Here is an 11,878-nt window from a genome sequence, read left to right as displayed (position 1 = left end):
TCTAGAGGTCTACAGATTCTAAAATGTCTAGAGGTTCTAGAGATTTTAAAGATTTTGAAGATACTAAAAATTCGAAAGATTCTAGAGATTCTAAAGTTTCTAGTGCTTCTAGAGATTTTAAATTTTGTCGAGATTGTCGAGATCCTTGAGATTCTGGAAGTTCGAAAGATGCTAAAATTGTAAAGATTTTAAAGATTCCAGAGATTCCACTGATTGAAAAATATTTGTTTCGATTATATGTTTTTTGGTTCATTCAATTCATTTTACAATTTTTGACATCATAAATATTCGTTTTGCCATTTTCTTTACTTTTTGAAATGTTTCGGTTTCATAATTTTTCGTTTTTGTAAGTTTAATTTTTTCAATTGTTTAATTTCTCGACTTCTCAAATTTTTCAATTTTTGTTTATTCAACTTTTTATTATTACAATTTTTCAATTTTTGATTTTTCAGTTTCTCAATTTTTAATTTTTCGGTTTATCAATTTTTCGTTTTCTCAATTATTCAGTTTCTTGATTAATTTTTTATTTTCCCATTTTTTGTGAATAATATTTCCTGTATTGTATTTATCTTATTTTTACAATTTTTTTCATTTTCTTTATTTTTTCAGTGTTTCTTTCGATTTTATAATTTTTCGATTTGGCACTTTTTCGATTTTTAAGTTTTTGAATTTTTTACTTCTCAATTTTTTGGTTCTTTATTTTTCAAGTGCTTGATCTCCAATTTTTAGATTCGTTGATGAAAATTGAAAAATCGAAAAACTAAAAAATCGGAAAATTAAAAATTGAAAAACTAAAAAGTCGGAAATAATAAAAAACTGAAAAGGAGAGAATGCAGAATCGAAAAATTGCAAATTTTAGAACTGAAATTTTCAAAATGTAGAAATTGAAACATTCAAAAGTTGGAGAAACAAAAAATTAAACAATTTAAAAATAAAAACTCGAAGAAGTTATCGTAAAAATGAAGAAATAAAGCAAAATAAAAAATTAAAAATTACAAATCGAAAAATTGAAGAAACGAGAAATTTGAAATTTTGAAATTTATAAAATCGGAAATTTGAACAATCGAAAAATTGTAAAAAAAAAGAAAATAAAAAACCGAAACGAAAAATTGCAAATCGAAAATTTGAGGAAATGAAAAATTTAAGAGTCGAAAAGTTGAAAAATGCAAATACGAAAAATTTTAAACCGAAAAATTCCAAAATCTAAAAATTGAAGAAACAAAAAAAAAATTGCGAAATTGTGAAATGAAAAAAGAGGAAACGAAAATTTTAAAAAATTAAAATTGAAAAAGCAAAAAATTATAAAATCGAAGTATTAAAAAACGGAATAATTGAAGCACCGCACTTCAAGGACGAGGAAAGTTCTGTCGAAATAACTTTGGACCAATTTTTTAACCTCGTTTTTCTTATCACTATCTCTTTCCACCTTTATCGATTGCAGATGCACTAGTGATAAAACAACTACAGCCTTTTGTCGAAATCGCCTTTGTAACCCATTGTATTGCACTCAACACGGTACTCAAACTTCAATTACCTGCACCGTATCTACGCTATTTTTGTTTTCGTTGAACAACCTTCAAAAAAACACGCTCCACGTCATAAATATTTTATTCATCATTTATAATTGCAATAAATTAACTATCATAGCTCGTAATAGTCAACACTGCGTATTTCTCCTTGGCCTTGTTCTTCTTCAACTCCGCCAGCGGTTTCCTAATTTCGTAAACATTCCCCTTCCTTTTCAAAAAAATCGGCTCCTTATACTTGCTCCCTTTGAACGCAATCTCGCAAAAAAACTGCCTCTCACTCGGCCCGCAAAACGTCGCCCTCCAAATCAGAAAATCGTCTACAATCTCCGACTTACAGTGGAAGATTCCGACAGTGTTGTGGACAATATAGAGCTCCGAATTTTTGGGAAAATCGGCTTTCGGGTGTTGGACGATCTTCACACTACTGTGGAGGATCTTCAAGTGGTTCGAAAATTCCTTAAACTTGCCTTCGTAAGGACAGTCGCACATGCACTTGTATTTGCAGAAGTTGCACTTGGCTTCATGGGCGCGGACTTCGTTGTAGAGGAGTCGTTCGCTGCACCCTTCGGGGGAGTACCGACACTGGTGCAAGTGGGTTCTGCTGATGTTTTCCAGATGGGTATTTCTGGTGATGGTCACAGTACCATTGCAAAGTTTGCACGGTTTGCTCTTGCACCAAGAGCAGACGTTGTGACCATTGGCGCAAAGGTAGATGGGTGGGAGCATGTCTAAATGGCAGGTGGAACAAGACAGGTTGAGTTCTTCGGGGATGTTAGGTAGTGAGTCGGAGAGGTACTCGTTTTTGTATTCTTCGTACTTCTCGGTGAAGGGTTCTTCCAGCATGGACAGGTTCAACTGGCTTATTCTATCCATGTAGTCGCCACTTTCGCGTTTTTTGTCGTCGCTTTCGTCACCACTGTGTTTCGATTTAATTTTGTCTTCAAGGAACGCCAAACCGTCTAACATTTCTAGCAAACTTTCTTCAGTTGGGGTTCTTTCTTGGCTTTTTTGTTGGTGTAGTTTTTGGATTTTGTCTTCTAGGAACGTCAAGTCGTGTAACATTTCGGCCACGGTTGTGTCAATTGCGTTACTTTCGACAAATTTGTTGTTGATTTTCAGAGAAGTGTCGGAGCTTCGTCTCTTTTGGGTGAAGATTTCTTCTAGAATTATTTTGCAAGTGACGGTTTTCACTTCTGCGTGGAATCTCTTTAGACAATCTAGGTTGATTTCCCAGCCTTGTGTCGTTGGTACTACTGTTGAAAAAAATCCAGGGTTGTACCGATAGGAGATTTCGTTGACTGCAATGGATAGGTCGTAGTTCATTTTGGCAGCTGCTTCGTTCGACCCGAGGTATCTCAATTTAACTATGAGTTTGTCCCTATCGATGCAATTTTGCATCAGAAATAGTTCCTCTTCTAGGTATAGTAGTTTGTTCTCTGGTAACTTATCGAGATCGATTTCAATATTGTTGGTACGAAACAACAACCCATTGTGTTCGTTTTCAAAATGTTGTTTGATTTCACCGACACACCCCTCCCAGCAACACGCCAAACTCTTATCAGCAGGACATAAATAAATCACAGCCATTGGAAAAACCCTAGAAACAAAAATAAATTTTTGGCACAAAGTTGCAACGGTACTTACAAATTTGACGACAATCTGGCAAGTGGCTATTGATCGCACTCTAGTCGCTTATCAGTAGGTAATGTTAATTCTAAGATAAAACTTATCAGGTGAAGTAAAACAGCTGAGTTATGTGCCATAAAAACTCCATAAAACTCTACTTAATACTGTTTAAGTCGTACCGACGCACTGGTACCTGTTTTATAAAATTTACATTTTCGGTGTAATGCCACACAATTGTTAGGTTGTGCCTTTCCAATCCTTATCTCTTATCACGAGTGTAAACACTGACTCGACGCGCCGGCAACCAGTTATACGTCCTGTTTGCCTTATGGAGATTTAAAGAAATTCGCCTTTATTACCGCCGAGTTACGACCTTACCTTTTGGCGGATCGTTACCTGTCTGTTCGTACAACGTCGGCTGTTTCGGAAAATGAGATGTTTATTGCCGTTTTATGCCATCAGATAAATCTTCTCAAATTGAAACGGCTGAGTAGATCAATATAGTGAAATTGAGTAGCAATTTCACACTTTAAAGTCAATTTAGCGAGTTATTTTCTGGGATTGGGACGAAGACTAATGTGCTGGAAGATGTAAGTTTCGGGGGAATCGACTGGGGTAAATTGGGATATTTTCCGAGGTTTACGGAAACGGTGGTCATTGATGGAGCGTTTTGTCATAAAGGGCGGCGCGAGGCGGCTGTGGATAAAAAGTTATGATTATGCGAGAGTTGGGAATATTGTGAATTGGTGAATAGTGGTATTTTAAAATTTCTACTGCGTTTTTCGACCTTTTCTAGTAGTGCGGACGGGTTTTTCCAAGACTCCATTTATGGGAACCCCCAAAAGCAATGACGAAATCTCGTCTACCGTAATGTCCAGGCACCAGACAAACAAAGTTTATTGTCTCGGAAACTTAAACGCCCTGTAATGTCCATCATCCATCTTAAAAAAGATGGTCATTGCGGCTTTAAAGAGGAAACCCGCACATTTGTTCGAAGGGGTAGTTTTTCATTCCCTGCTTGCGGTCAGCGCTGCACATAACATACATCCACTAGCGAATCTAGTTTTCACTTTATTGGATTTTTCACCGAAAGAAAACGTTTGCTTTAAAACCAACAAGGACCCGTCGACTTCGCTCCATATTAGCGATTCATCTGAAAAAGTTAGCATTAAAATTGTTTATTTACAAGCACGTGAAGGCAATTCTGGGCTAAATTGGGGCGCGGATTAATCACCACTGAAAATGCAAAAATGCGCCATTTCCACAAATTACAAATGCACTGGTAAAACGTAAAAATATATCATGTTTTTTATGACATATTTGAACCGATTTACTTATGCAGGTCGCTAGCATATGAATACAAATTTGCTCGACACAGTTTGAACTGCCGGAGCTGTGATGTATTGGAATTTTAGTCGACTAATGTGTGTGTCGCTCCTGGAATCTTATATATGGTGTATATGGAAGTGTGGACTTCTCCAAAAAAAAGAAACGTTTTTCTCGCTTTAACTGTTATTATCGCTTTATTGTAGTATGAAAATACAAAAATGGAATTGACATTTAAAATGATTAAATATTTTTTTTTACTTTTGAAGCATCTTGTGAGAATCCTGATGTATACAAAAATTTCTTACCTGTAACGTTTTAAAAGTAGGATTATTGAAGATCTAAAGTAGTTTTTGTTGACAAAATTAAATCCTTTTGTACTGGTTTCCAATAGCCCCCTGTTCCAATACTGACATTTTTAAATAAAACAATAATTTTTTGTAAAGATTCCAGGTGTTTTTGTATTCACGTAAATTAGATTTGCTAATAGTGGAAATTTCACGTCGAGGCGATATGATATGGAAGCATTGACTTAAAATTTTGGCAAGTTTAGCCCCGCCCACCCGCCCTTGAAGACAATAAATGGTGGGTGGGCGGGGCCAATACTTTCCAAAATAAGACTGAATTTGCCAAATCATCTTAGTAGGGACTAGCCCCGCCCACCCACCCTCTTTTTTCTTTGAGGATATGTCATTTGGGAAAATCAGTCTTATCTTAACAGGTACTAGCCCCACCCTCCAGTCTTCTATTTTATTAGAGGGATCTCATTAGCCAGAATCAGTCTTATCTTAGCAGATACTAGTCCTCTAAGAAAATAAAGGGGGGGTGGGCGGGACTAGTGCTTGCCAAGATAAGGCTGATATTGCCAAATAATATACCCTTTAAGAAAACAGAGGGCGGGCGGGTGGGGATAATACTTGCCAAAGTAACACTGAGTTATAAAGATTCTAAACATTTTGAAGATACTAAAATTTCGAAATATTCTAGAGATTACAAAGATTCTTGAGATGCCAAAAACTCTGGAGATACTAGAGAATCTAGAGATTCTAGAGATTCTAAAGATTAAAGAGAATTTAGTAATTTTAGAAATTCTAAAGATTTTGGAGATACAAAAATACCAAAGTTTGCTAAGATCCCGAAGTTTTAAAGTCTGGGAGTCTCAACAACTCTAGAGATTTTAGAAATTGTACAAATTCTAAAAATTTTAGAAAATCTAAATATTCTGATGATATGGTAAAAATTCTAGAGATGCTAAAAATTCTAGAAATTCTAAAATTTCTAAAGTGGTAAATATTCTATAGCTAAAAATTCTGGAAATTGTACGTATTTCAAAGATTGCGAATTTTTATTAGAGTCTAGCACTAGCGATTCCGAAGTTTTATTAGAGTCTAGCACTTCCAGCAATTCTAGAAATTCCAGAGATTCTAGAGATCTACAGATTCTAAGAAGTCTAGAGGTTCTAAAGATTTAAAAGATTTTGAAGATACTAAAAATTCTGAAGTTCTAAAATTTCTAGTGATTTTAGAGATTTTAAATGTTCCCGAGATTGTCGAGATCCCCGAGATTCTAGAAATCCTAAAATGCTAAAATTCTAAAGATTTTAAATATTCCAGATATTCTGAAGATTCTGCTGATTAAAGAATATTTCTTTCAATTTTATAATTTTTTGTTCATTTTCCAATTTTTGACATAAATTTTCGATTTCCCATTTTCTTTCATTTTTCAAGTTTTCTACTTTTCGTCGTTTCGGTTTCATACATTTTTGTTTTCGGAACTTTAATTTTTTTCAATTTTTCTATTACTCTATTTCCAAATTTTGTAATATTTCGATATTACAATTTTTTATTTTTCGGTTTTACACTTTCTTAATTTTTTTTTCGATTTTTCAATTTTTCGTTTCCACAATTTTGCAAGTTCCTGATTTTTAATTTTCATTTTTCTGATTTTTTAGTTTTTATTTTTTTTCATAATTTTTCGTTGATTTAGTGCTTCAAGTTTTTCAATTTTTCATATTTCTGCTTCTCAATTTTTCATTTTTCAAGTTCTTGATTTCCAGTTTTTAGATTTTTCAAAGTTTTTATTTTATTCTTTTTCTTTTTTTCATTTTTGAGTTTTCAATTTTACAGTTTTGTATTTTTCTTTTTTTATGATTATGATGATGAAGAATCTGAAAATTAAAAATTGAAAAACTAAAAAATTGGAAATTTATAATAAACTGAAAAAAAATGAAAATTGGGAAAATCGAAAAAGTGGAAAATCGATAAATTGCAAATCGGAGAACTAAAAAAACGAAAAATCCAAACATCGAAAAAAATTAATGAAATCAAAAATTGGAAAACCCAAAAATTTTGAAGTCGAAAAACTGTAATACCGAAAGATCGAACAATTGAAAAATTAAATTAAATTATGAAACGAAATTAAAAAATTAAAAAAAAAAACGGAAATGAAAAATCGAATAAATGAACAATCAAAGAAATCGAATAATAAAAAAATGGGAAACTTTTAAAATCCCAAACTGATAAACTGAAAAATTTTAAAAACAATAATAAATTATTAGCCAATACTAGAAAAATTCCAAATGAATAATTGAAATTTCCAGAAACTGAAAAATCCAACACTGCAAAAACGAAAAACTCCAAATTGAAAAATTGAAAAATGCAAAAATTCAAAAATTTCAGACTGAAAAAACATTATAAAATTAATACGTGCCAAGATAAGACTGATTTTGCCAAATGATCTTAGTAGGGATTAGCCCCGCCCACTCACCCTCTTTTTTCTTGGAGGATATGTCATTTGGGAAAATCAGTCTTATCTTAGCAGGTGCTAGCCCCACCCACCCTCCCTCTATTTTCTTAGGGGTTATCTCATTTGCCAAAATCACTCTTATCCTAGCAGGTAGTAGCCCCGCCCACCCACCCTCTCTTTTCTTACAGGGTTTGTCATTTGCCAAAATCGATCTTATTTTAAAAGGTACTAGCCCCACCCTCCAGTCCTCTATTTTATTAGAGGGATCTCATTAGCCAGAATCAGTCTTATCTTAGCAGATACTAGTCCTCTAAGAAAATAAAGGGGGGGGTGGGCGGGACTAGTGTTTGCCAGGATAAGGCTGATATTGCCAAATAATATACCCTTTAAGAAAACAAAGGGCGGGCGGGTGGGGATAATACTTGCCAAAGTAACACTGAGTTCTAGAGATTCTAAACATTTTGAAGATACTAAAATTTTGAAATATTCTAGAAATTACAAAGATTCTTGAGATGGCAAAAACTCTGGAGATACTGGAGATTCTAGAGATTCTAAAGATTAAAGAGAATTTAGGAATTTTAGAGATTCTAAAGATTCTGGAGATGCAAAGTTTCCAAAGTTTGCTAGGATTCCGAAGTTTTAAAGTCTGGGAGTTTCAACAACTCTAGAGATTTTAGAAATTCTACAGATTTTAACGATTCTACAGATTCTAAAAATTTTAGAAAATCTAAATATTCGGAAGATATGCTAAAAATTCTAGAGATGCTAAAGATTCTAGAAATTTTAAGATTTCTAAAGAGGTAAAAAAAATGTAAGTATTTCAAAGATTGCGAAGATTCCGAAGTTTTATTAGAGTATAGCACTTCCAGCAATTCTAGAAATTCCAGAAATTCTAGAGATCTACAGATTCTAAAAATTCTAGAGGTTCTAAAGATTCTAAAGATTTTGAAGATACTAAAAATTCTGAGATTCTAAAGTTTCTAGTGATTTTAGAGGTTTTAAATGTTCTCGAGATTGTCGAGATCCCCGAGATTCTAGAAATTATAAAATGCTAAAATTCTAAAGGTTTTACATATTCTAGATATTCTGAAGATTCTACTGATTAAAAAATATTTCTTTCAATTTTATAATTTTTCGTTCATTTAACTCATGTTACAATTTTTGACATCATAAATTATCGATTTCCCATTTTCTTTGATTTCTCAAGTTTTCTACTTTTCGTTGTTTCGGTTTCGTAAATTTTTTTGTTTTCGTAACTTTAATTTTTTCTTAATTTTTCAATTACTCTATTACCAAATTTTGTAATTTTTCGATATTACAATTTTTTATTTTTCGATTTTTCAGTTTCTTAATTTTTTATCGATTTTTCAATTTTTTGTTTCCACAATTTTCAATTTCCCGATTTTTAATTTTAATTTTTCCGGTTTTTTAGTTTTCATTTTCTCGATTTTACATGACATTTCACATTTCCTTCATTTTGTCAACGTTTCTTTCGATTTCATAATTTTTCGTTAATTCAGTGCTTCAAGTTTTTCAATTTTTAATATTTCTACTTCCCAATTTTTCAAGTTCTTCATTTCCAATTTTTGTATTTTTCAAAGTTTTTATTTTATTCTTTTTCTTTTTTTGATTTTTGATTTTTCAATTTTACAGTTTTGCAATTTTTCTTTTTTTATGATTATGATGCTGAAGAATCGGAAAATTAAAAATTGTAAAACTAAAAAATTGGAAAAAATAAAAACATAAAAAAAGGAAAAATGGCAAAATCAAAAAGTGGAAAATCGATAAATTGCAAATCGGAGAATTAAAGAAACGAAAAATCCAAATATCGAACAAATTAATGAAATCAAAAATTAGAAATCCCAAAAATTTTGAAATCGAAAAACTGTAATACTGAAAGATCGAACAATTGAAAAATTAAATTAAATTACGAAACGAAATTAAAAAATTAAAAAAAAACGGTTATGAAAAATCGAACAAATTAAGAATTAAAAAAGAATTATAAAAAAAATGGGAAAATTTTAAAATCCCAAAACTGAAAAAGTGAAAAATTTTCAAAATAATAAATTTATTAGGTGTACATATTTAAAACCAAAACTAGAAAAATTCCAAACGAAAAATTGAAGAAACGCAAAATTGAAACATCCAGAAACTGAAAAATCCAACACTGAAAAAACAAAAACTCCAAATTGAAAAATTTTAAAATTCAATAATTGAAAAATTTCAGACTGAAAGAAACATTATAAAATTAATACTTGCCAAGATAAGACTGATTTTGCTAAATGATCTTAGTAGGGACTAGCCCCGCCCACCTACCCTCTTTTTTCTTAGAGGATATATCATTTGGGAAAATCAGTCTTATCTTAGCAGGTAGTAGCCCCGCCCACCCACCCTCTCTTTTCCTACAGGGTTTGTCATTTGCCAAAATCGGTCTTATTTTAACAGGTACTAGCCCCACCCTCCAGCCCTCTATTTTATTAGAGAGATCTTATTAACCAGAATCAGTCTTATCTTAGCAGATACTAGTCCTCTAAGAAAATAAAGGGGGGGTGGGCGGGACTAGTGCTTGCCAAGTTAAGGCTGATATTGCCAAATAATATACCCTTTAAGAAAACAAAGGGCGGTTGGGTGGGGATAATACTTGCCAAAATAACACTGAGTTCTAGAGATTCTAAACATTTTGAAGATACTAAAATTTCGAAATATTCTAGAGATTACGAAGATTCTTGAGATGGCAAAAACTTTGGAGATACTAGAGATTCTAGAGATTCTAAAGATTAAAGAGAATTTAGGAATTTTAGAGATTCTAAAAATTCTGGAGATACAAAGTTTCCAAAGTTTGCTAAGATTCCGACGTTTTAAAATTTAGGAGTCTCAACAACTCTAGAGATTTTAGAAATTCTACAGATTTTAAGGATTCTACAGATTCTAAAAATTTTAGAAAATCTAAATATTCTGAAGATATGCTAAAAATTCTAGAGATGCTAAAGATTCTAGAAATTCTAAAATTTCTAATGAGGTAAAGATTCTAGAGAGCTATAAATTTTTACATTTTCCGTATTAAAATCTTGTTTGTTTGATTTTAAAAGAAAGAAACTATGATTGTGCAATATGAATGAATTCAGAAAAAAGCATTAATTATGTCAAGTGAATACCATGAATATTTTCTTCAACTTTAACACCAACAATCAACCGGTGCTCTGGCACCCTAAACGAGGCTCCACTAGCTTCAAAATAAAATTAAGCAATTAATTGAGCCGAGAAAGGGAATTTAATCTAAATGGAATTAATTGTAACGAGGTATTGAGTAAATTTTGTCAGGTTAGATAGCTCGTCTCAAAACTGAACTTGGGTATAATTTTCAGACAAAATTATGTTTGGCTTCACTGCTTAATAAAATTTGAACACAAATGGTGCTTGTGCAGAACAACGAGGTGACAAAATTAAGACTTTATTAATGTAGCGACGATGTCGGGTTATCTACAATTATAACACCTATGTGAAAAGAGAACTGCTGTACAGCTGTATAAGGGTAGATATGAGCTGCGCCGCCCCCACCTTGTTCGTATTCATGTGTTACAAATTTATGGCCCGTTTCTGATTACTTTAACTAGATGTTGGCGGCGGGAGTGGATTCGGAGCGAGTGTGCTCGTCTAGGTTTCGTTTTATGACTAGTTATTTTTGAGTTTAATATTTATGGCCATCTGTCAATCCGGTCCTGTATACTCAGCAAACATCGCCAACTTTAACCGCCACTGTGGAAATGGCCGCCCAGTTCTGTTTGTATTCCCCAATTTGCAAACTTTTGAAACTTGACTCGCTCACAAGTAAAACAAAAAAAATATCGCCTTGAAAAATCCACTCTCGCGTTTCATTTGCTGTTAATTCAAACAAAAAAGTCGCCCTATGTTAAATTTCAATTTAAAGATAAAAAAGATTATAAATTTTTACGGCCCATTTTTTTTGCGTATGAGCCCGAAATTTAATCATTGCGTCTAAACCGACGAGATAAGGTGCAATAAAATTTAAATTTGTGCACAAATTTTATGTATCTTAGAGCCACATCCCATTTCCATGCTGATATGGGACTTATGGGAGGGTTTCTGTTTAATAATAAGCTAATAAATCCTCGGCTCGACAGTGCAGCCCACAATACGGACAAACTCAATTTTCGGAGGTGTAATTTTAAGATTAGGGTGGAAATTAAGGGCGGCTGTGACGTGATGGAGACGCTTAATTGGAATTTTTAAAGTTTGCCGACCAGCAGATTTTGCTTCGAAGATCTGTTGTAGAGGATTTTAAGACGATGAGAGATGTATCGGAAAAATATTGTAGTTTTTTTTTTTTGTCATTCTACTTATATTCATGTTAAATTTGGTTTTTATGAACTAAAATTTCATAGTAATCGAATTATTTCTTGGATGTTCATAATTTTAAAGTTCCGTTTTTTGATTCTTTATCACGTCATGTTTCAAAAACCATTCAACGTTTTACCTTAGTTTTTTTTTTACTGTATTAGTGTTTTTAAATTCCTACCAAAAAATCTTTCTTTTTCACTTGCACAAAGGGTGTAGGTAAAGGTGTGAAAAACTGAGAAATCGAAAAATTGGAAAGTCGGAAAATTTTAAGAATGGAAAACCAAAATGTCCAG

General features: G+C 32.5%; 1 protein-coding gene across 1 annotated transcript; it reads right to left on the bottom strand.

The window, feature by feature from the left end:
• Positions 1–1,592: 1,592 nt before the first annotated feature.
• On the bottom strand, positions 1,593–3,346 carry LOC135127288 (uncharacterized). Its single transcript, XM_064053734.1, has 2 exons — positions 3,174–3,346; positions 1,593–3,126 (listed from the first exon to the last, which is right to left on the bottom strand). Exon 2 carries the CDS (start codon positions 3,114–3,116, stop codon positions 1,635–1,637), a length of 1,482 nt encoding a protein of 493 aa, XP_063909804.1. The 5' UTR covers positions 3,117–3,126; positions 3,174–3,346; the 3' UTR covers positions 1,593–1,634.
• Positions 3,347–11,878: the final 8,532 nt, after the last annotated feature.

Source organism: Zophobas morio, unplaced genomic scaffold (genome assembly GCF_036711695.1).
Source record: "Zophobas morio isolate AGI-343-1 ecotype UQ-CSIRO unplaced genomic scaffold, CSIRO_AGI_Zmor_V1 ptg000011l, whole genome shotgun sequence".
NCBI lineage: Eukaryota > Metazoa > Arthropoda > Insecta > Coleoptera > Tenebrionidae > Zophobas > Zophobas morio.
Note: the sequence above shows the minus strand (reverse complement) of the source record. Positions and strands in the feature narration are given on the sequence as shown.